At 41.5% G+C, this 24,722-nt stretch overlaps 1 protein-coding gene across 1 annotated transcript in view; it reads right to left on the bottom strand.

Moving 5' to 3' along the window:
• ITPR1 (inositol 1,4,5-trisphosphate receptor type 1) overlaps positions 1 to 24,722 on the bottom strand; it is a 355,769-nt gene that overhangs the window by 183,941 nt on the left and 147,106 nt on the right. The window contains exons 7-17 of the mRNA XM_065538902.2: positions 23,383 to 23,541; positions 21,391 to 21,489; positions 20,165 to 20,248; positions 19,907 to 20,053; positions 13,504 to 13,599; positions 11,809 to 11,853; positions 7,390 to 7,544; positions 4,587 to 4,686; positions 3,420 to 3,580; positions 2,455 to 2,596; positions 340 to 498 (exon numbers count right to left, since the gene is read on the bottom strand). Of these exons, the coding sequence (XP_065394974.1) occupies positions 340 to 498; positions 2,455 to 2,596; positions 3,420 to 3,580; positions 4,587 to 4,686; positions 7,390 to 7,544; positions 11,809 to 11,853; positions 13,504 to 13,599; positions 19,907 to 20,053; positions 20,165 to 20,248; positions 21,391 to 21,489; positions 23,383 to 23,541 (1,347 nt within the window). The remainder of the gene's footprint in view (positions 1 to 339; positions 499 to 2,454; positions 2,597 to 3,419; positions 3,581 to 4,586; positions 4,687 to 7,389; positions 7,545 to 11,808; positions 11,854 to 13,503; positions 13,600 to 19,906; positions 20,054 to 20,164; positions 20,249 to 21,390; positions 21,490 to 23,382; positions 23,542 to 24,722) is intronic.

Raw genomic sequence — 24,722 nt, 5'->3', positions numbered from 1 at the left:
AAGACTCCACTATATCTTTAATATAAACATAATGGCATCATCTCACCCCTAAGCCCTAAGGGAATATGCCATTAAAAATTCTATAAATGTAAAACCAACTCCAAAACCAGAAATCTCATAGAAAGCTGTCTGCAGAAGAGAATTCTCCAGTATGTTTCTTAACGATTCGGTAATAATATTATTCCTGGGCTTGTGTTTCCTTCCCAAGAGCAAGCTTAACACTGAACTATTCTCTATCCATTCTATAAATAGATATGTGACACTAAAAACTCATGAGGAAAGTACATAAACTTCAGGGAGGAAACTGACGACCACATCCCATCAATGTTTAATCCAAACCTGGTTCTTCCTGTAGTCTTGCTGCGAGTGTCTCAGCACCCTGTAGCAGAGCCGGCAGATGTGTCTGAAAGGAGCGTGCCGCTGGTCCCCGAGCTCTTCCAGCCGAAGCATTGGGCCATCACCGCAGTCTGTGAATGGGGCTTGTAACAACTTGAAGATCTGTTTGTGAAAATGAAGAGCAAAAATGGCAATCACTTAGGGCTTCAAAGCTAACTCTCTGTTTGGAAGTAACGCAAGCTCAAGGGTGGCTGGATTGCATCGGAAAGTTTCTCTATCCAAAGACATCGTAACCTGAACACTGCATTCGGCCCATCAGCTGAGATGGGGAACTCAATGAATTAAGTCTACCTGGACTTCACTGGTCCTCATATACCTAACAGCACAGTGTTTAGAGCGAAGTGTTTAAGAACACAGACAATGGAATCAGCAGATTCTAGGTGGAAACACATACCTTTATTACTTCCTAGCAGTACACATCACAAAGTAAACCCCCATTTCCTTACCAGCAAAATGGAAATAATAATGCCTGCATCACAAAGGTGTGGTAAGGATGAAAGTGGATGATAATTTTAAGTTGCACTAGTGCCCAGAACAAGTAATCAATGAAGGCTCCTGCCATGAGTCAGTTATTTTTTGCCTCTCAGGAATTACTACTATACAAATGAGCATGGGCATCAAGCCAGAGGTCTAATTTGAGAATCATCACATGAAACAACAGCTGGACATTTACTCTTGAACTGGAAATTCTTGTTGAAACATGATGGATTGTTAATAAATTCTGTCTATCGTAGACCAACATGAAAAAAATAATCTCAAATCCCATGTTCCATGGGGAACAGTGGGACTTGTAATGGTTTCTCTTTTAGCTTTGGTGGCCAGGAATTCCCATGGCAAGCTTGTGGGCTAACCTCTAGTTGGGTTATAGAACGACATGGTATGCATCTCTGTGCATTTAATCTACTCTGGATTTGTCACTTTACTGCCTGTAATTTGTCTTTATACCAGTTTATTTACATTTACATCCAACAATATCATCTATGTATTTCCTGTTAACCACTACTCATTCTTTATGGAAAGATTTTGTGGTGACTTATAGGGCCCTCTGTAAGAGCCTATATAGGCCTTCTGAGTGTATAGAATATGCCATATCTCCGAAATGTATGAAATAACCTTAAGGTCACATTGCACTTTATATTATTTTTGAGGAAAATAAAGTTGTCAACTGAATGTTTCTTGAGGTTCCTAACAGGTAAACTCTCACATGATTGACATCCCACAAGTATGGTAAAAATCAATTGAACTGAACTGTCAAGCCATGAACAGACACTGAAGAACCTTAGATGCATATCACCAAGTGAAATTTGCCCATCTGAAAAGGGTACATACTGTATGATTCCAACCATGTCACATTCTGTAAAGGGAAAACAAAGGAGGCAGTAAAAACACTCATGGCTGTGAAGGGTTAGCAGGAAGGACAGATGAATAGGAGGAGCACAGATGATTTCGGGGCAGTGAAGCTATTCTGTATGATATTATAATGGTGCCTAAATGGCATCATACATTTATCAAAACCCATAGAAAATAAAATGCCAAGAGTGAACCCTAATATAAACTATGGACTTCAGGTGATAATGATGCATCAATGTTGATTCATCAAATTGTCACAAATGTCTCACTGTGATGTAGGATGTCGATAGTGGGGGACGCCAAGTATGTTGGGGAAAAGGAGATATGGGAATTCTCTGGACTTTGTGCACAATCTTGCTGAGAACCTAAAAGTGCTCTAGAAAATAGTCTATTGAAAAATCAATTCATCAAGCCTTTGAGGTATCACCAATATCCCTTTGAGGGAATCACCAATATCCCTCAATGATCCCATTGATTTCTCTTTTTCTTTTCTTTTTTTTTTTTTTTGAGACAGATTCTCTCTCTGTCACCCAGGCTGGAGTGCAGTGGTGTGATCTCGGCTCACTGTAACCTCCATCTCCTGGGCTCAAGTGGATCCTCCTGCCTCAGCTTCCCAAAGTGCTGGGATTACAGGCATGAGCTACCGCTCCTGGCCATCCCATTGATTTCTCATAAAGCCAAATCCCCAGTATGCCACATCTCACCAACCTGCTTGAGAATATTCTGTTCTCTCATCAGTTTCTGCCGTTCTCTGTTGGGCTTGGAGAAGACAACTTCAAGAACATCTTGACCAGAATTAGTTCCACCAGTGACAAAGTAAACCAAGTCTTCCAGCAGCTTGGTTACAGACCTTAGGAGGAAAGAAGCTATTAGAGACAGATGTGCTCAGTGTTCAGCAGGCTGGAAGCTTTGCCTTGGAAGCCTTCTGGGCTAATGAGCCAGTTAAACAGGGGCAGACCCACTCTTACCAATTTCTTTGAAACTGATAACCAAGGCCAAGTACCACAGAGAGTGAAAGACACAAAAAGAATCATTATCCACAAAAGGATGATCATCTTTATGAAATACCAGACACAAAATTTTATCTCAGAGTAAACTCATTCCCTGACATTTAGTAATGTGGTTCTAGAGACCAACTTAGAGACAGAAAGACAGAGACAGGTCTTCATCACTTTATTATTATTATTATTATTTTTGAGATAGAGTCTCACTTTGTCACCCAGGCTGAAGTGTAGTGGTATGATCTTGGCTCGCTATAACCTCCACTTCCTGGGTTCAAGCAATTCTTCTGCCTCAGCTTCCGAGGAGCTGGGATTACAGGCACCCACCACCATGCCTGGCTAACTTTTGTATTTTTAGTAGAGACAGGGTTTCACCATGTTAGCCAGGCTGGTCTTGAACTCCTGACCTCAAGTAATCCACCCACCTCAGCCTCCCAAAGTGCTGGGATTACAGGTGTGAGCCACTGCGCCTGATCTTCATAACTTTAGAGAGTCAAAAAATGAATGTAAAAGTACTATTTCTTAAAAGTTACAAATTGAAGCCACCCATAAATGCCAAGGCCTGCTACCCCGTGTTCAGCTGACCAGAGTCACCATTCTCTCCCTCCACCGTGGATGTCAGAAATTCTCAGTGGGGGAGGACGGCTGTGCTGAGCACATGGGAGTGCTCACCTCCTTTCATTCTGGGTGATGGTGCCCTTCTCCAGCTTCCCAGCAATGGAGCCCAGCACCTTGCTGGCATCATTGGCAAAGTCCAGGTCCCGAACTTCAGCAGGAGAAACGGGAACTATGGCAAATGCTTCCTTATCCTCCTTCACAGGAGAGGTGCCAATCTGAAATTCAAGGTGGTCCTTGTGAGATAATCTCTTAGATGGGAAGGGTAAGACTTTAATCAAACACTACATTTACAAGACATTGGCTGATCCCAAGATACTGGAGCTATCTTGCAGTTAAAATGACACAGGAAAAAAATCTGGAAGGATGTACTCCAAATGGTTAACAGATGTTATCTCCAGAAATTGGTATTATGGGGACCAGTGAGGCAGAAAAGGGGCACTACTATCATTTTTAACTTCATTTGTTACAGGGAGCATGTCAGATTCTCATATTTAAAGAAGATGTTTGTAAATACATAGAGAAAAAGCAAATATGGAAAATGGTAATTAATGACTCTAAGTGAGGAGCATTATAAGGATAGACACTGCACCATTATTTCAACTTTTCTATAAATCTAAAAATGTTCAGTAAAGAAGTAAAAAATTCCAATAACCTTCCCCAATGCCACAACAAAATAAAAGTTATATGAGAGCGTCCTTCCATTTTTTAAAAGAAAAGCCCCATGTATATGTATTTATACTCTATGAGCCGGGAGACAGGGGAAAGGAGAAGTAGGAAGAGAAAGTAAAGGGGCTGAGAGAACATTCATGAAATAAAAGTGTATACTGAAATACAGAGAGGAATAAATAATAGAGATTGGGGAATCAGAATCAACTAGAGAATCAACTAGATACTTGATGTACCTCATGATACAAGAAAACATTCCCCAGCCCAAATTATCCTTTAGTCATGAAATGTGGTTGAAATCCAGATAATTGCTCAACCATTAGGGCAGAAGCCACGGAATAAAATTAAAAAGTTCTAGTTATTTCAAAAGCCCTAGGTTTGCTCCACTCAGGTCTCTTGGAGAGTATTCTTTCGTCACATTCAAGTTCGGCCATGACCACACTCTCGCCAAAGCAACAAAACTCCACAGCTCCATACTCCCTAATGTGTCCTCAAAGAAGCCCTTTCATTCGGAAACACAAGACCAAAAAGAGACAGGCAAGTCCCAGGACTTACTTTTAGCATCACGGGCTTTTCTTCTTCCTTGTCAATAGGAATATTTGTGCTGTGAACCCAGGTATTAGTACATAGGTGTCTGAGCCGAACATAAGAGTTCCTAACAGCAAAAAAAGGAGGGTTTTAGGAAAATAAATATTGAGGTTTACTCTATAGCCCCTAGTCTAGAATATAATCTATCAAAATATAAATAGGAAAGTGGTTTCCCACTGCATACACTGGGCAATACACACAAAGGGACAAATGGTTCCGGTCCAAGCCACATTCTGATGCATTTACAATAGAAAAGCATTCATAATGACTCCAAAATTACTGTTATGTGCTATACTTCTAAATATAAGATCATACTCCACAAATGAGTGTCTCAGCATAAACAGAGCGTGAGACAGCAACAGGAAGTACTTACGGGGTATATATTAGTGCTTATAACAAGAAATAATAATACAGCAATGATTGAAATTTTCATATGGATCAGTGAAACAATAAACTATATCATAAAATTTCTGGAAAAAAATGAGTATTTACTAATCTTGCGGTAGGGAAAGCCCTTTGAATCATGTGACAAAATGTAAGATTCCTAAATTTTAAAAGTAAAAGATGAATAACTCTCATGACATAGTTTAAATTTTATATCATCTATATAGAAAAAAAAAAAGAACCATCATAAATCAAGTTGAAAAAATATCACCAGAGCCTGGGAAAATAAAAGAGTAGCGCATTGCATTAAAAGGTTATTACTCTACACACAAAGGGCTGTTACAAATCGATAAGAAAAATATGAATATTGGAAGTGACAATGGGAGAAGGACACAAAGTGGTAATTTAATAATGAAATACAAACGACCAAGAAGCATGGAAGCATAGATTCAACCTCCTTAGTATATGAGTTACACAGGGTAAAACAGTATCATTTTATTGTATCATATTCCAAAGATCTTAAAGACTGATAAAACCCAGCATCAATAAGACCTTAGGGAAGTAAGTCCTATGTATTGTTGGTGAGAGTGTAATCAAGTAAAACTCTGAAAAGAAGTCTAGAACCTTGTAGAACACATAAAATATATCTATCCTTTCATCTACCAGTCCTATTTTCAGGTATTTTTCCTTCAGTGGTGATAGTACAGGTACAAATGAGGCAAACAGATGTTCAACAAAGCATCATGTATAATAATAAAAACTGTAAACAATCTGATATTTCAATAAGGGACTTGTTAATAGAATACAATTCTATTATATTCTATTGTTACAATGTAATATTAACATATTACATATTAATAATTATATTAATATATTGTATTAATACAGTATAACAGAACAGTCCAAATATGAACCAGTTAATACAATATTAACTAGTTGATACTATAGTTATTTAAAGATGATTACAATTGACTACATCAGTTCTGTTTTTTTTTTTTTTCTTTGGAGACAGGGTCTTACTCTGTTGCCCAAGCTGGAGTGCAGTGGCACAATTTGGGCTCACTGCAACCTCTGCCTCCAGGTTTAGGTGATACTCCCACCTCAGCCTTCCAAGTAGCTGGGACTACAGGTGTGTGCCATCATGCCTGGCTAATGTTTTGCATTTTTTGTAGAGTCGGGGTTTCATCATATTATCTAGCTGGTCTCAAACACCTGGACTCAATCAAGTGATCTACCTGCTTCGGTCTCCCAAAGTGCTGGGATTACAGGTGTGAGCCACTGTGCCAGGCCTGATTACAACAATTATTTTAAATGACAATTGATATTCATTTGTTTGGAGATATGTATAAAACATAGTATTCAGTTAAAAAATGTTTAAAATAGCTTATGATCCCATCTATAATAAATGATACAGTCATCTCTGTCTGACCAGAGACTTGTCTAAAACTACATAAACCAAAATGTTACCAGTAGCTACCTCTGAATGGTTGAAACACAACTAATACTTCACAAGGGGCCATACGTGTAATCCATAAACAACACTGACATTTCCATTAACCAACATCGTATTGAAGAGTCAGAATTGCCCAGACAACCCTATCTGTCTTAAACATTTAAGATTTTGGGTTCTGCTATGGGACCACTGACTTATGATATGTTGCTTAAACTCTCTGAGCCTCAGTTTCTTCATCTACAAGAAAGAGTGACAGCATTACCTATCTCTCACTGGATTTTTTGAGAAAGATTAAATTATTTAACACAAGTGGAGTACTTAGTTTGTGCCTAGCATGCAGTCAGCGCTCAATAAGTATCATCCATTATTATTAATATTGTTGATTCTGTTAAGAGTAAGCTTTTCCCCCCATTTATAGTCTAGTTATTTCCCCTCAAAAAATGCATTCTTAAGCAACAAAACTAAAAGTTAAATTTTAAAAAATAACAAGATTTCTGATCTAACGTCTCAATACTTGTTAATAAAATTACTATGCACACAGTGAACTTTAGGTATTTTATCTTCTAGAATCTTTCTTTTCAATGGTTTATTCTATTTCCATTCAATTTCCTAGTTTCCTCTACTCCTTTCCTTTTTCCCCAAACCAAAGGCTCTCCCAAGGTTTGGGGAAGGAGGAAGGGAGTAGAGGGAACTAGGAAAATTGAGCTACTTGGGCTTAAGGTTTGGCTTGTTTACCTAAATATAGCACTTCTCATTCAACTACTGAGAACTTACCAGTGGTGAGTCATTAAAAAAATTAGTTGCCATACCTTTCATCAAATCCTTTATAAAAATCTAAAAGAAAAGGCAGTAACGATTTGGATCCCAAGAAACCTGGTCAGGCCACCCATACAAGACCTGATTCTTTGGGGATAAGCAATTTTAAAATCATACCTTGGGACAAGGCTGTCGCCTCCACGGAGAGTGGTGGGGTCTAACTCAAAAATGGAGGAGATGTCATTGCCTTCGGGCACAGAGACCAGGGAGTACACCATCTTTTCTTGGGCATTCCGCAACCTACTTCGAGAGGCATCCTGATCAGGGTCTACCTGAGGAGGTAAAGTCATCAAATCAAGAACTGTGCATGCCAAACCCTTCACTCTCTACAATTATTCCACAATCCACAGGAACGGAGAAGAAAGGATCGTGAACGTCAGCAGTTGGCAGCAAAAGGACCACAGTTACAGAGCAGTCCTAAAAGATGACAACTGGCCATGCAGCCAAGGATATTTACACTCTACCTCTTTGTGTTGCAATAAAAATGTTCTGGCTGGGCGTAGTGGCTCACGCCTGTAATGTCAGCACTTGGGGAGGCCAAGGCAGGTGGATCATGAGGTCAGGAGTTCAAGACCAGCCTGGCCAAGATAATGAAACCCCATCTCTACTAAAGATACAAAAAATTAGCCCAGGCTGGGTGCAGTGGCTCAAGCCTATAATCCCAGCACTTTGGGAGGCCAAGGCAGAAGGATCACCTCAGTTCAGGAGTTCAAGACCAGCCTGACCAACATGGTGAAACCCCATCTATACTAAAAATGCAAAAATTAGTTGGGCGTGGTGGCAGGCACCTATAATCCCAGCTACTTGGGAAGTTGAAACAGAAGAACCGCTTGAACTCGGGCAGCAGAGGTTGCAGTGAGCTGAGATCGCACCACTGCACTCCAGCCTAGACGACAGACTGAGACTGTCTTTTAAAAAAAAAAAAAAAAAAGTTTCAACAATGTGGAGTTACACTAATAGATGACCATGGAAGGAGTGCTCTAGCTGATTTAAAAAAAGAAAAAAACTCGACACAGGTACACCCATCCGCAGGAGCTCAGGGAGAGGGCATTTTCAGGAAACTCATCCTGCAGATTTGATTATCGGTAGCTGTATTTATCTACAGTGACAATTGTCTACTGACAATATGATACAGTGACTTCCCAGGAGAAAAACTAAAACAAAATAAACCTGAATCCAAGTGTTCGTAAGCAGCAACCCCAATGCAGCCAAAAGAAATATTTGAGAAGTCAGCGTAGCCCTGAAAAAGATGTCCATCATTAATTGAGAGGGCTGCTGATGACAGGTCTGGGAAGACGGGCCTCTGCTGCGACATCAGGGATTTGCCTGGGAGCGAAGAAAATCTCTGACAGCGAAGGCTGAGGAACGATGATGAAAACTTTCCCGAGAAACTAGAAAGGCACATTCTAGGCTCGAAAGCCCATCTGCCTACAGAGATTCAAGGAGGGGGCTTAGACATGGAGCCTGCTCAGAAGGGCTTGGCCAGCTCGCTCTCAGCCTGGCAACTGTACATTGGGTGATTTTCCATGTCTAACATCCTTGCAGGATGACATCATCCACCTGCATCTACTGAGGAAGCACATTTTCTTTGTCACTACAGCCTGCTTTTCTTAGGCTGAAGCTCTGCCTCCTTTCCAGACAGGGAGGAAGAAGACTTCACCAGAAAGACAAAGGAATCAAAAAACGGAAATCAAATCAAAGGCAAAGGAGAGAGAATCTAACTTCACGGGGCCTGAAATGCAGGAGCGCAGGGCGATAGCCTGTCAGTTCAGCCGCGACTCCCAACCTCTATGTGTGTTTTTTTAAAAAAGGTTCTTTTAATACCCAAAACCTGTATCTCTTCTGTCTCACGCTTTCTCCTCTAATCACTCGTCCCTTTACTTGAACAAATCCCAGACCCTTTATTCTATCTACGCTAAAGGAAGAATCACCTGGAGAGCGACAGAACACTTCTAAAACCTCAGTTTAGGAGCAAGAACTTTGAGTAACATTTGTTCTCTCCTAACCACCTGGCAAAGCACTCCACATGCCACTTTCAAAATAAACTCTGACCCGGTTATGGTTTGAGACACAGAGCTCAGCTACAGGCTGGCAGTTAAGTTTCAGAGACCTGTGGGAGTCAAGAGGAAAATCACAATTGCATTACGTCCACTGTGTCTGGAAACACGACTGAGAGGCAGCGTCCTGACATCCTTTCAGTGTGCAGTCGGCGCCTGCCACCTAGTGGGAAGAAAGGCACATGTGCAAAAGCCTGGCAGAGGAGCAGGAGCCTCTGGTGGTCCTTTTTCTCCCTCTGGCGCCAGGCAGCAAATGTCTTCAGGGTCCTGAATTTAGAAGGACGAGCACCACAAAGCCAAGTGAGGTCCCAGGCAAAAACCACAGGCACTGAAGCTGTTCTTAGGGAAACCAACCAACGACCAGCATATAGAATGAGGCGCCTCCTCTCCCAAACTCAAACAACTCAAGGTTCTCCACCAAAGTTTCCAAACCAAGAAGAGTATGAGGGGGGTGGGGCCCTCCTAGTACTAACACCTTGCCACAGAGGCAGATCTGTGCTGTTGGCCGTGTGGGTGTAGGGTAAGATCCCCTCTCCACACACCCCTCCTCCACACGCAGCCCATCCCCAATCAACATCGAAGTAGCCAGAGTGATGCAGTCTAGATCTGCACCCAAGGCTGCTGGCACATCCGCCTCTCTGATACCAAGAAGCACAAAAACGTCAAAAGACCACTGAACTCTGAGGGAGCCTCAGATGCAGGATGAGTCAGGACCACTCTCAATGGCTGCTTCCTCCTCCGTACCAGCAAGATCCTGAAACCCGCCCTAACTCCTTTTATACGCTGCTGTGCAGCCCAGACAACCTGGTGGATGCAAAGGCACTAAAAATGCTAACGATCTTGGAGAAGTTGAAAAATGCCACTTGTACAGATGAAGGAATTGAGGCTCAGAGAGGGAAAGTAACTTGTCCAAGGTCACACAGCTCATAAATGGTACATCTGGTATTTAAACTGTGCTCTTCCTCCTGCACAGTAAATGCCAGTCTTCCCTCCCATACCAGGAGGCCAGGAGAGCAGCCCTCTACCCGTCAGAGCACAAAGTTCACTTGGACATCAGCGCTCACTGAAAGGAGCTGCAGCTTGCCTAATCTCAGAGGTAAGACTTCCTCTGTGTCACCACAGACGGCAGCATGGAGACCACCGGATGTCGGCCACACAGAGGCAGCTCCTTCTCTGGAAATAAAGAAGGTGCAAGGACAAGAACCGTCCTCTGAAACACGATGTCCCTGCCAGTCTAAGTGTTCAAACAGTAACTACATGAACATGGTGCAGAGAAGTTTTGCCACAGAGTTCCTCATGCACTGACAGAGAGTTAAACTAGGTCAGGGTTTTCCAAGCCGTATTAACTGTGGAAGCAAAGCTTTCAAAATGGACTCTAGAAATAGGGGTGACCAGGATGAAAAGAAGGAAGGTGAGCCTCGGGTACCCCAGTAGGGAGCAAAAAGGGGAGGAGAGGCTCCCCAGCAAGGCCACAAACCCACAGCAGGAAGGTCTCAGCTAGAGTGTCTTTCAAAGCCAACATTTCACCGACACATAACTAGAAGGATAACCATGACAGCAGAATTCACAACTCTTTCCAAGGACAATTACAATTTGAATTCCCTTCACCCAGTTCCCTTCATTAATGTGCCTTAAGAAAATCCCTCTATTTTTTTTTTCAAAATCTTGCCAAAGAAAGAAAGAAATACCCTCAATATCACCTTCCAGACCCACTGAGATCATCATGAGACACACGTCAAATCCAGGAGCAACTGTTTTTCCTTAATCCTAGACCAGAATCAAGCACTCCACAAGAAAACTGTCTTACTTACACCCATCATTTCCATGTAACACAACCACTGCCTTCTTCAACCCATAAATGTGGACACCTGAAGTCCAAAGTGTCTACATATCAGCATTACTTGGCAATAAGGTCTCCAGAGAAAGATACATTTTGCACTTAAAATTCTAAACCATATTATACATTAAAGCCTATTTCTGACCTTGCAGAAATCAAGGACTGATTAGCTGAGTATCTAATCACACGCCAGGTGCACCACGCCTCATGTGTTACCGCCATAGCCTCAGTAACACTATCCACCTCACATACTTATTCCCTGAAAAAGCTGTGTGAGTCATAGATTAAGGTCAATACCAGTAAGACAGTTGGTTTTAAAAGTCCATCTTCTATATGGGGCATCACTGTCTCCAACCCTAGGAGTCTTCCAAGTGATACCATGAACTTCTCCAACTTAGAAATGGAGACTCTGTTACTACACACAGAAATACCATCATGAACAACAGTTCCTGGACTAATCAAGACACAAAGGACTACGGTCCCTCTCAAGGGAAGCACAGAACATGATCGTGTTTTAAGGGCGCCTAAGGTTTCTCCTTCCCCAGCACTCAGTGACCGCAGTGACAGTTTCTTAAATGGAGCTCCAGATCATTTGGCCGCACCCTACCAGATGAAGACAAGAAAGCTCTTGTCCATACTTACTGAGGGCTGAAACTCCAGGCATTCTTCCTCAAAGTCAGGGTCTACCTGATGAAAAAGAATCATTAGGAAATTAAAACATCCATTGCTTTCTTAAGGACTGGGCCCCACTTGCAGGAGACTTCAAAGCCTGCAAACATCCTTGAGCAGCTAAGAACTTGTCCATTCCCTCTGTTCACAAAACCAGCATGCCACAACAATGACACAGGTCACACGGGTACAGCACACATGGAACATCTACCAGTCACCAAGAGATGGCTCTCAAGTATAGACAGAGGAAGACAATGAATTCACTGGCAAAGCAATAGTTAAAAGCCTGAGATGGATAAAAGATCAATACACAGTCACTGATAATCCTGCTTATTTTTAGTTAAAAATAAAAAATTTAGGCCTCCAGCAAGAGCTACATTAGCCTCAAAACATAGCAGATAATGCCACCACCACTAGTCTTCAGGAAACCACATAGATCATCTCTCACAGCTGATTAGCTGGGCCTGTAATTCCCTATGGCTTTATCTTAAGTTTGAACTTAGACTTTTTGATCTTCAGTTCTTACATATATCAAAATCACCACTTCATGTATTAGGCACCGTAGGGGGCTGAGCACACTTAGAGCCAGCCTTCCTCGGGTTAGGCACAGGAGCAGTGCTGACACCCACCATCACCTTGGAAATCTCTCAGCGGTCCCATGGGTGGTCCCAGATAACAGTAGGGGTCTTTTGATGCATGACTAGAATCTGATAGAAATATGCATCGTACATCTCCCAGCAGATTGGAGTAAAACTCAACATCTGTCACACAGTAGGATGGCTCCTTCATGTGATACAAAAATTAAAAGGTAAATTCCTCCTGTCCTTCAGCACTGAGTCTTTCGTCTCCTCAAAAACTCTTCACAGACTTTTTTTTTTTTTTTTTTTTGAGACACAGTCTTGTTCTGTTACCCAAGCTGGAGTGCAGTGGTGCGATCTCAGGTCACTGCAACCTCCACCTCCGAAGTTCAAGCGATTCTCCCACTTCAGCCTCCCAAGTAGCTGGGACTACAGGTGTGCACCACCACACCTGGCTAATTTTTGTAGAGACGGGGTTTCACCATTTTGGCCACGCTGATATTGAACTCCTCAGCCTCCCAAAGTGTTGGGATTATAGGTGTGAGCCACTGTGCCTGGCCCCTTCACAGACACTTAAGGTAAAGTTAATTTCTGTGATGTTTTGACATTCCTACAAGTAAAAGACAAGCCACTGTCTATTCCACTAATGCTGTTTTTCTTTATAAGATTATTGTAAGTAATTATAAGATTATCCACTTCTTTATATGTCTTAGTGCTTCTGGTTCTACATACCATGTTTCCGCTGCAGCCTCAGTCGCTCATGCTAGGTGTGGGGCTGGTAGACAAGACGTGGGAAGGGTAGCATATAAGAGCAAAACGGAAGATAATACTGAAAACCTAGATTGGCATTATCTTCTAACTTACTTTCTCCCCACATCTTGATCAGCACCCCTGTCACCTACTAAAATGTGGTAATCATTTTTGACTCTTCTAGGGAAATGAGGCAGAAAGAAACAGAAAAACAGAAGGAAAAGCAAAGTGACTGAGTGCATTTCCTTAAGCCTTTTACTACACGATGGCTACAGCGGAATGAGAAAAGGTGATGAGATGCGTCAGCCTTGAAAGAGAAAACCACAGGGCTGCTGCTTACCTCTGCTGCCAAGTAATGCCCCGTGGCCAGGTGCTTGAAGCGGAAAAGGCTGTTCCAATACCCTGCTCCGCCCCGACACGGGTCATGCTGGACCACCTGCAAGAATGATCAACAGGAGTCAATGAAAAGTCTACCTACACTAGGAAGACATTAAATTGCAGGCATCACAAGTCATAGTTCAGGAGTGGTATTTATAAGCTAGAAAAAAAAAAATCAGCATTTTCAACAAACCCATTGCCAGCGTCACACGTAACATCCAAACTCGAAAGTAAGCAATGTCTCTCCAAAGAAGGCATCGAGTCTCCTAGTTAACATACAATGGTTGGAATAAAAACTTCAATGGTTTTCGGGTTATTTGCCTTAGCCATAATGAAGTAGCAGATTCTGAAATGTTTCTACAAAAAGCACAGCCAATAAAAAGGGCTTTCATGGAGAACTGTTAAAGCCATCCGCACATGTACTTATGCACGCAGGCCTCTGCTCTGAAATGTGAAACTCAGTGCCTGGGCCAATGCATCAGAAAAATAAATGTCACATCAGCTTCTGGCCATGACAGAGTTAACCAGCACTGGTAGTTGGTGCCATAAACAATCAGACACTGCAGAGAATAGATGAAATTGCCATAGACAACTAGAAAACTGGATAAAATATCCCAAACAACTGTGTTCACACATTGGACAACTGGTGGTGCACAATGGTGATCTCTGAGAATAGGGAAACAAACGAGGCCAGCTCGGCTATTGCTCTGATTTTCTACCCAGGGGTCCTCTCTGGATGGCAGCATGAGGAGGAAGAATCCAAGCTGAGGGCACTAAGCTCATGGAGTTAAGGAGACAGATCAAAGTTGAGGGAGACTGAGGCAGCTAGAATTTGTGGGGATGGAGTACTAATGCATACAGAACTACACACAGAAAAAGCTCTGGAACTCTGCATAGGAGCCTCCCTTGAGTTTCTGGCTGAACATCAGACTGCATATGCATAAGGCAAGGCCCTACGAAGCCAAATGAAGAAAAACAAGGAGTCTGAACGCTGAACTTTCCCAGAGCTCACCCAGGGCTGGGAGGAGTCCTGATTCTGAAAAGCCAAAGCAGAGAGATCACGTGGAACACCCTGCGCATTAGTACACACATCAAAGGGGTCTCATCTTGGAAGGGGAGCTAAACTAGCCCCAAAATTAACTCTACACAACACCTGGCTGAATAAAGCTTGAAAATAAGCCTTCAAAGGAGCAAAGGGATCCTACAGGTCACTTTAGTGTATAACAGAAGAAAATTCAGTACTCTTTAAAGGAACAACAGACTCCACATACTCAACAAACTTGTATTACAATGCTCAGTAAATAAAGGACTAGACAAAGAATCAGAAAAATGTGAACCATGAACTCAGGACCTGTCAGACAGTATCAAATGACCCAGCACGTCTGTGGGGGTTGGTCAGGCAGCAGGGTAAACACACAGACACAGACAGACACAAACATACACACACACACACACACACACACACACACACACACACACAAAGGCATATCATAATCAGATTAACATAAACCAGAAATAAAAAAGAAAAATCTTTGCAGCAGCCGAGGTAGGGGGAGGATGCAAGGCAGAGACATTATATACAAGGAACACATTTTTTTACCCATCAAATAATCACAAACAATGCAAGCCAAAAGACAATGGATCAAAATCTTTAAAGAAAGTAAAAAACTGTCTACCTAGAATTCTATACACAAAAAAAGTCCTCCAAAATGAAGACCACATGGAGAAAATGGGACTCTGACACACTGCTGGTGAGAATATAAAATGGTGCAGCCATTCACTGTGGAAGGCAGTCTGGCAGTTCCTCAAAAGGTCAAAAATAGAATTACTACGTGACCCAGAATTCCACTCCCAAGAGCCTTGAGAACATACATCCACATAAAAAGTTGTATATCAATGTTCATAGCAGCGTTATGGAGGAGCCAAAATGTGAAAACAATCCAAATGCTATTAAATGATAAATGGGTAAATAAAATATGGCACATCTATACAATGGAATATTATTTGGCAATAAAAAGAAATGAAGTACTGATACATGTGGCACTATGAATACACTTTGAACATGTTATCTGGTGTGGTCTCAATGTGTGTGTCCTCTCATCATTCATAGGTTGAAACCTACCCCCTAAGGTTATAGTATTAGAAGATCGTTTACATTATACTTCACCTTTGGGAGGTGATCAGGTCATGAGGCTGAGCCTTTATGAATAAAAACAGTGCCCTTATACAACAGACCCCAGAAAGTCCCCTCTCTTTCTGCCGTGTGAGGACACAGCAGATGAACCAGGAAGAGTGCCCTCACCGGACACTGAATCTGCCAGTGCCTTGATCTTAGATTCCCAGCCTCCAGAACTATAAGAAATACATTTCTGATATTTATAAGCAACCCAGTTTATGATATTTTATAATAGCAGCCCGAATTGGACTAAGACATCATCCTAGGTGAAAGAAGTCAGATATGAAGGACCACATATGGTAGGATTCTGTTTATATGAAACATTCAGCACTGGCAAATCTATAGAGATAGGAAGTAGATTAGCTACCAAGGGCAGGAGAATGGGGGATATTTAAGGGGAAATAGGGAGTGACTGCTAATGAGCATAATATTTATTTGGGGATGATGAATAAGCTACAGACATATAATGTAAACCCTGGCTCATTACTACAAATATACAATACACGATGTTGTCTTCTCTCTTTTATTTTGAGGGGCACTTGACTTGCCAGAAGTCATTTTAAAAAATGAGAGAAAAAAATATTCAATGTCTCCCTAAGCAATTCAGGAGAACAAGGTGAAAAATTGCTTATAAAATGGTATCAACCATGCAAAAATATCCTGTTCATAGAAAAACAGCTCAATAGAAGTAGGCACATTAAATTAGTGAAACAACACTTCACTTCTGCCCTTGTTTTCTTGATTTTCTATATTTCCTTAGTTTGCATTATTACTTTAAATTAACTCTGAAAGATGAGAAAGTCTCCATTTTTTTTTTGTACCAATATCCAAATCACACATGAGAAGTGGTTTTGAGAGACTGTTCTGAATGTAAAAAACTCTGTGGTTGGGACCATGGGGGCATCAATCTTCAATGATAAAGTTCAAGACCAAATTCTGGCTCTCAAGCAGTTTTGTTTTTTGCAGGTTTTTCTTTGGCAAACAAAAAGTTTTATTTCAGAAACTGAGTTCACCATTTATAAATACACCAAAACATAGTCAATGCAAATTTAGATTAAGCATATGTACAATATTTTAACAAAACAACTTTTCTTTTCTGAGACAGGGTCTCGCTCTGTCACCCAGGCTGGAGAGCAGTGGTGCAATCTTGGCTCACTGCAACCTCCGCCTCCCAGGTTCAAGTGATTCTTGTGCTTCTGCCTCCCAAGTAGCTGCGATTATAGACGTGTCTCATCACGCCTGGCTAATTTTCATATTTTTAGTAGAGACAGGGTTTCGTCATGTTGACCAGGCTGGCCTTGAATTCCTGACCGTCAGTGAACCTCCCACTTTGGCCTCCCAAAGTGCTGGTATTACAGGCATGCGCCACCACACCTGGCCAAAACAACTTTTCTAAAAGGTCATAGGCAAATGAGTGATCTATCTCACCTAGAGTATTTAAATAGTTTAAAATGAGAAAATGAGCCTTTTTTTAGATGTTAAAGCAAAAACTCTGAAGACATAATTGTTAAAAGAATCTGACAACTGATATTTCATTCTGATGTCTCTTAAGGAGTTTATAATCTAGTAGGATTGACAGGTCCCTGTGTAGACACATACAGTAACTAAAGGGCAAATGCAGGTAGAGAAGAGGAAGAAAGGGGAAAATGGATAGAGGGTGGGAATTAACAAAAACTTTATATAGATTCCTTTTTATCATAACTGTGGAAACTTTTCTATACAATGCCCAAGATGAAGCTGATTTTTTTTTCTTTTTTTTTGAGATGGAGTTTCGCTCTTGTTGACCAGGCTGGAGTGCAATGATGCAATCTTAGCTCACTGCAACCTCTGCCTCCCAGATTCAAGTGATTCTCCTGCCTCAGCCTCATAAGTAGCTGGGATTACAGGCATGCACCATCATGCTCGTCTAATTTGGTATTTTTTAGTAGAGACAGGGTTTCTCTATGTTGGTCAGGCTAGTCTCAAACTCCCGACCTCAGGTGATCAACCTGCCTCAGCCTCCCAAAGTGCTGGGATTACAGGCCTGAGCCACCATGTCCGGCTGAACTTGATTCTTACAATATCCATGTTAAAAGAGTGGTAAGACAATTTTTTAAATGGGCAAAATATCTGAACAAACATTTCACCAGAGAAGCTACACAGAGGGCAAATAAGCACATGAGAAAAATGCTCAACATCGTTAACCAAACCCACAATGAAATTTCACTACACACCTACTAAATCAAACGGGGGATGCAAATTCAACCCACATTGCAATTTCACTATGTACCTCCTAGAATGACTAACACTGAAAAGACTGACCATATCAGGCGTTGGTAAGGATGTGGAAGAACTAGAACTCGCACACATGACTTGTGGGAATGTAAAATGGTCCAACCACTTTGGAGAACAGTTTAGCAATTTCTTATGAAGTTGAATATATACCATACCATACCATACCATACCATACCATACCATACCATACCACGGCTATCATATGATCCAGCCAATCCACTGCTAGGTATTTAATCAAGAGAAATGAAGGAAAGTTACATCCATACAGAAACTTGTACACAAATATCCCTAGAAGCTTTATTTGAAATAGCCAGAAATTGGGAACAACTCAAATGTTCATCAACAGGTGAACAGATTAACAAATTGTGGTGTATCCATATGATGGACTATTATGCAGCAATATAAAGGAACAAATTAATCTGATACATACAACAATATATATGAATCTCAAAATAATTATACTGAGTAAAAAAAAAAAAACAGAACATAAAGACTGTATACCATATGACTTCATTTATACGAAGTTCAAGAAGAGGCAATACTAATTTATGGAGATAGAAGTCTCCAGGAGGAAAAAGGAAACACTGCCGGGAAAGAGAGGCTCAAGGGACCTTTTGGGTGCGGCTATCGTTCTATTTCTTGTTCTAGGTGCTGGTTACGTGGCTGAATGTATACGTAAAAATTCACTGAGTTGTATACTCTTGACTTGCGCACTTTACTGTACATAGGCTAGTCCTCAATAGCAACATGAAACAATTGAAGCTAGGGAGGAGGAAAAGAGAAGGCAAGCAGAGACAGAAAAATGTATCTATTCAAATTCAAAATTTAAACTAGAATTCTAATTCATGCTGCAGTTACACAGAAAGGAAGGCTTGAGGTGACGAAAGAGCTCCATGTTAGTTGAAGCTCTCATTGCCTCTTTCACCAAGCATTCAGATAATTTCCTTCTTTATCCTGCAATTCTAGACTCTCCTCACAATAAACTACATGCTGTGGGCAGAATCTTCTAGCTTCTTTAAGTTGCACACTGATTACGTTACTCCCTTCCTCAAACAACTTTCCACATTTCTCTCCTGTCCATAAATGAAATCCCAACTCCCTATAGCCTGGATATATGGCCCTTCAGGCTCTGGTCTCCAAAAACAGTTTCTGTTTAATTTTCCACGCCCATCCCATGACCTTCACCAAACCAGTTACTGAGTTTTATCCTACGCTGCTTCGTGTTTCCACATTCTGCATCATTCTTTTACATGAAGTAACCTACTCCATTCATCTCTTCCTTCTGAAATATAAATCATCCTGCAGGTACCAGATCAGATGCTATCTCCTTCAGGAAGTCTTCCTTAATTCTTCACCCAACCAGACATTCACCCTCTCTCACTGAAACCTCCAAAGCATGTGGAATATGCCTCTTATCACCTTCACCATCCCCCTGTGTGTTCTAGTTATCTGGGTGCATATCTTCTCATTTCTGCCCCATCGCCAATGTGGGCATCACCTATGTATCATGTCAGGTAGACACTTGGTTAAATATTGTTGTGATAGATAAATGAGCAAAGGAAAGAAAACAATAGAAGAGATTAGATGGCTCAGAGAAAGATATTTCTAATTTCATTTTTGAATTTGTTTCCAAAGTACTTATTCTTTCCCTCTGCACAAACATCCAGCACCATGATATGTCATGATGCGCTTACTTCACTAAGCCATCCACAACCCATTTTTGGAACAGGGTAGGTATAAGTACCTGTTTGTGACATATATATATAAAAATACACACACACACACACACACACGTATTCTGTGTGTATGTGTGTAGGTGTTGGATATATAGGTGTATAGACATATACAGGTGTATATATGTATATATATTTGTAGAATATATATAGAAAGAGCCCTTTCTCCACCCTATCCTTACCTCTACCTCCCACAGGGCTTTTGAACTAGTGGCAGATGTGGCCGACTGCCGGCCCGTGGTTCTCAGAAAGACATGCTGCTTCTTCCTGTGTTCGTCACAGGTGAGAAACTTCTCCTGCTCAGCATGGAACAGCCTCACCACGTCACCCTAAAAGTCAACACGAGAAAGAATTAAGGAAAAAAGAATTTAAACAGAGAATTAGACTGCTGCCCTCAAGAAGAGTCAAGTAACGCTCAGCCCATAAAGCATCAAACTCACCCCCTTTAATATGTCATCTTTGTTATCACTCCATTTCATGAAAAGGACTATTTTCCAGCTTGTATTGCAGTTGACAGAGTTGACCTGAAAAACAGATTAGAGTTATTTTTTCATGTACCCCTCACAACAACTGTGTCATCCAGCCCCCAAATTTCTCACTGCAGCCTAGGAAGCAGGGCTGTACTTCAGACTAAAAACTCTAAAGATTGATGCCACTAAAATCACAGCACCTGCAAATGCAATTGGCAGAGTTTGGCAATAAATGGTTCATTTGCACCAATCACTATGCACAGTCCAACCATGACTAATGGAACCAACCCTCCTGCCTTTCTGGAATGATATTTTCCGTTTCCTCCAAGTCTCTTGCTCTGTAGCCAGAAAGTAAAGGCCTGATGAAAATAAGTACTTACAAAATGGAATGAGCTATAAAGGGAAAAAAATGAGTCCAGTGTATACACTCGAAAATGTTAATGAGCATTGTTAACAACAGCAGCCATTGTTTGTGCACTAAATCTATGCCAGGCACTAGGTTTAGGCGCTAACATGCACCATCTCCTTTAATTCTTTGCAACACCCTAAAAAATAGGTCTGACCACCACCCCCATTTCAGAGATAAGGAAACTGATATGCAGGGAGACCGGGTAACCAACCTACCATCACAGAGCTAGGAATGGCAGGCAGGATGTGAATCCACATCTATCCCACTGAAGAGTTTGTGTCCTTACCCATCAGACAAATATTATGTCACAAGGAAGTAACCTCCTTGTATCCTACAATTGCCAATTTAGAGGATAAGGAGATGTATTGCCAAAAGCAAGCTATCACCCTTGCAGAGCTGCTGATAATCTGCAGTGTTCCTTTTTGAACAAATTAGAAAGAGGCATCCTGTATAGGGAGACAAATTAGAAAAAGGTGCTCCTATGGCCAGAAAGTAATGAGTAAAAGGGGTCATCTCTGGCTTCACAAATTAAAAAACAATCCCTCAGTGATGTGAGGCTTAGCAAACTGAGCACTAGAGTGAATATCAGCCCGCATCTACTACTCAATACACAGAGTTGCACAACCTTACATGGCAGCCTTGACCCTGGGCCTGTTTCTTCACCTGCAGAATGGGCACCTGCCCCAAGTCACTGCGGAAGTCACTCTCAGCACACGCATGCACTGGCGCCAGCCAGACCTGCTCCTGCAGGATACCCATGCCCACAGGCATAACTCAACGTCCTTACCTCATTGCAGCCTGGGTTATCTACCAGTTGATGGCTGCTAGCATGTAGGGGCTGACCAGCATTGACGGGGTTCAGAACAACCTTGTCACCTATGACCACCTGGAAAGGAAAGGAGCAATACAGCTTTGCACAAAACTGATAAGGACTGCAGATTGACCACTGGGCAGTTCTAGGAGACGTATGTGTCTGTGTTGAAGGAGACAAGGCCTATCCCCAGCAAGTATAAAGATACAGCACACACCATACCTCCCTCAACAGCTGACCCTGTGTAGAAGGGGTCATGTTTACAAGGTTAAACCTGAATTTTGTTCCCCGAGTGTCACTGATTATACAGAGATATTTCAAAGCCAGTCCAGAGCAGGAAAAAACAAACAAAAAAACACTTCAGTTTAGGGTACCTATATAAATAAGTTTTAAGTAAATTTAAGAAAAAAAAAAAAAAGAGTCTGAGTAAGTCTTTATCTTTGACAGACAAAGCCACAACTTTATGTTTCTAAAGCAATTACTTTCATATTTTTACTATAACATTTGGAAATATATTTTCTATGATCAGGTCATATATATAGCCATTTAGACTTATATGCATGTTTGTATATTTATTATATATACAATATACTATACATATAACTAAAACAAAAGTTGCCCCCCCCCCAAAAAAAACAATACTTATCATTACGTGGTATAACACAGTCTGATCTTCCTGTTCTATTCCATTTTCAAACAGGATAGTCACAAGCCACTAAATTGATGTCATGGCCCACAAATGGATCTACACTTATTTTTTGTAAAATACTATTTTAAATTCAAGTCCATCTCATCTTCTCAACTAAGTCATGGCCACACACAGATTCATTTAAAGGATAGGAAAGCAAAGGATGTGCTGAAAATGAAATTCAGAATAAGGCACACTTGTTTTTTATTTTTGGTTAGAGAAGATGGTTTCCTAACTTGAAAAACCATCTATTTTCAAGCTTATCACATTTGAGAAGCATATAGAATTGAATTTTCTCTAACTCCAAATGAATATAAGTTCATTTGATAAATCCAACACTTTTGGTGAAACCTAAGTTTTACTGGGCTTTTCTTCCTGTTCACAGTTAAGGATCAATTATTTACCAACTATGAGGGAATGGTCTGGTACCACATGTTTCTGGTACATTCCTTATCATATACACACAAATATATAAACATATTTGAACTTCGCAAAGCTTGTAAATTTAAACGGCACTATTAAAAAGTGTCAAAACCAGTTTTAAAGTTAAGGCTGGTTGAGCATTTTGAGACTATTTCATGCTGTTTGAGGCATATTTTTCAATAAAAAGCAGCTATTTTAGAATCATTAACAAGGTCAAAAACATAGCTGATAGCATTTAACCACAATCACTGTTAAGTATATGCCCACATAATGGCTGACTAATTCAGCCAACAAATATCAGAACTGCTCTAAGGTTTCCTGTGGCTTTATATACTAGAGAACCCTCGGGAGTGGGCCCTGCTCCAGACCCACTGCATTGCTGAACACGATGGGGAGACTGAATGCTTCTCAACATAGGAACAAATGAAGCTGATCCCAATTTCTACTCTCCTCCCCTACTATGGGTAGGTTATTTCTCTTCCATCCTCCATCCTTTATTAACTTTATTTCCAAAATAGAAAAGACATTTCTATTCCACTAATGGGTCTGGAATGACAGGGACCCTCTCCAGGACATTAATACGGGAGAGCTGTTTTTGTGGTAAAGTTCCTAAGGCAATGGGTTGTTCATACAATGTTTTCAGATGTCCAGGAGGAAAAACACAGTGACAGTATTTAGGCCACACTTCTCTCCACAGCTCCCTGTTTCCCAAACACTAGTTTCCATAGCAATTCCCTTCTCTTTATGCAGGACGAGGGTCTGGTTCCAACTTCCAAAGTCTCCTCCTTGACTCTAATATACAGTCACACTTGGAAGCACGGCACGGAACACTTTCTAGGCGGAGAATCCGCACTTACGCTGTCTCCAATGGATCGCAGCTTGTAGAATGGCTGAATGTAAAACCAGGACCCTTCATTTCCAGCCTCATCCAATGTGACTCTCATGGCGTTCTTCTCTAACAGAGCGGGAAGCCTCTTATTCACTGTTAGGTATTTATTACTTTTCAAATGCAGGAGCTAAAAACCCACCAAGAGAAAAAAGTGAGTGTCAGCAAATCTGAATTTTCTACCATTCCTTCTTTCAATCATATCAACTACGTAGCAAACATTCCTCCCACCACTGAGCTGCTGGTGAAGCTAAAGAATCACAAAGTGCCTAAGGCTGCAGATGATTAGAAAAGGAAGAAGACAAAAGGGAGCAGAAAGAGAGGGCAGAATACAAGAAAAACTGTCATGTTTTATTTTTCAGCATAGCCTTGGACAAGATGGATGTTGCTCAGGTCAACTGTTCCATCATCAGCTGCCATCTGTCAGTGGGATAGACCTAACCCTGTGTGAACGGGCTAAGGAACTGCAGCGTGGCATGCCCTGACACATAGGTGGAGCTGAGGAAGGCCACTCTGAGCACAGGCAAGAGTTTAAAAAACAAAGCAGGGCCAGGTGAAGTGGCTCACGTTTGTAATCCCAGCACTTTCAGAGGCAGAGGCAGAAGATTGCTTGAGCCCAGGAGTTTGAGACAAGCCAGAGCAACACCGGGAGACCTTGTCTCTACAAAATATTTAAAATCAACCAAGTGTGGGAGTACACACCTGGAGTCCCTGCTACTCAGGAGGCTAAGGTGGGAGGATCACCTGAGCCCAGGAGTTGCAGGCTACAGCGAGCCGAAATCACACCACTGTACTCCAGCTTGGGTGACAGAGCAAGACGTTGTCTCTAAAAAAATTAAATAAAATAAAATGCAACCCCTCTGGAGGATTGTCATTTAATTTGGAAGAAAATGGTTTGAATTTCCAAGTACTTTATTCTTGGTTTTCGGGTAACAATTACATGAGCAGTATGGAACGACTGAAGACCTAGACGGGATATAACGTGTCTGATAGTCAGTCTAGACCAGAAACAGTTGGCCAAGGCTTCCCAACTCAACAGGTTATAAGAGAAAGTGGAAAGGAATATGAAAGACTGCCCAATCCCTTGAGAAATGGTACAACTGGCCGGGCGTGGTGGCTCACGCTTGTAATCCCAGCACTTTGGGAGGCTGAGGTGGGCAGATCACGAGGTCAGGAGATCGAGACCATCCTGGCTAACACGGTGAAACCCTGTCTCTACTAAAAAAACACAAAAAATTAGCCAGGTGTGGTGGCGAGTGCCTGTAGTCCCAGCTACTCGGGAGGCTGAGGCAGGAGAATGGCGTGAACCTG

The sequence above is a fragment of the Macaca fascicularis genome, chromosome 2, assembly GCF_037993035.2.
Source record: "Macaca fascicularis isolate 582-1 chromosome 2, T2T-MFA8v1.1".
Lineage (NCBI taxonomy): Eukaryota > Metazoa > Chordata > Mammalia > Primates > Cercopithecidae > Macaca > Macaca fascicularis.
Note: the sequence above shows the minus strand (reverse complement) of the source record. Positions and strands in the feature narration are given on the sequence as shown.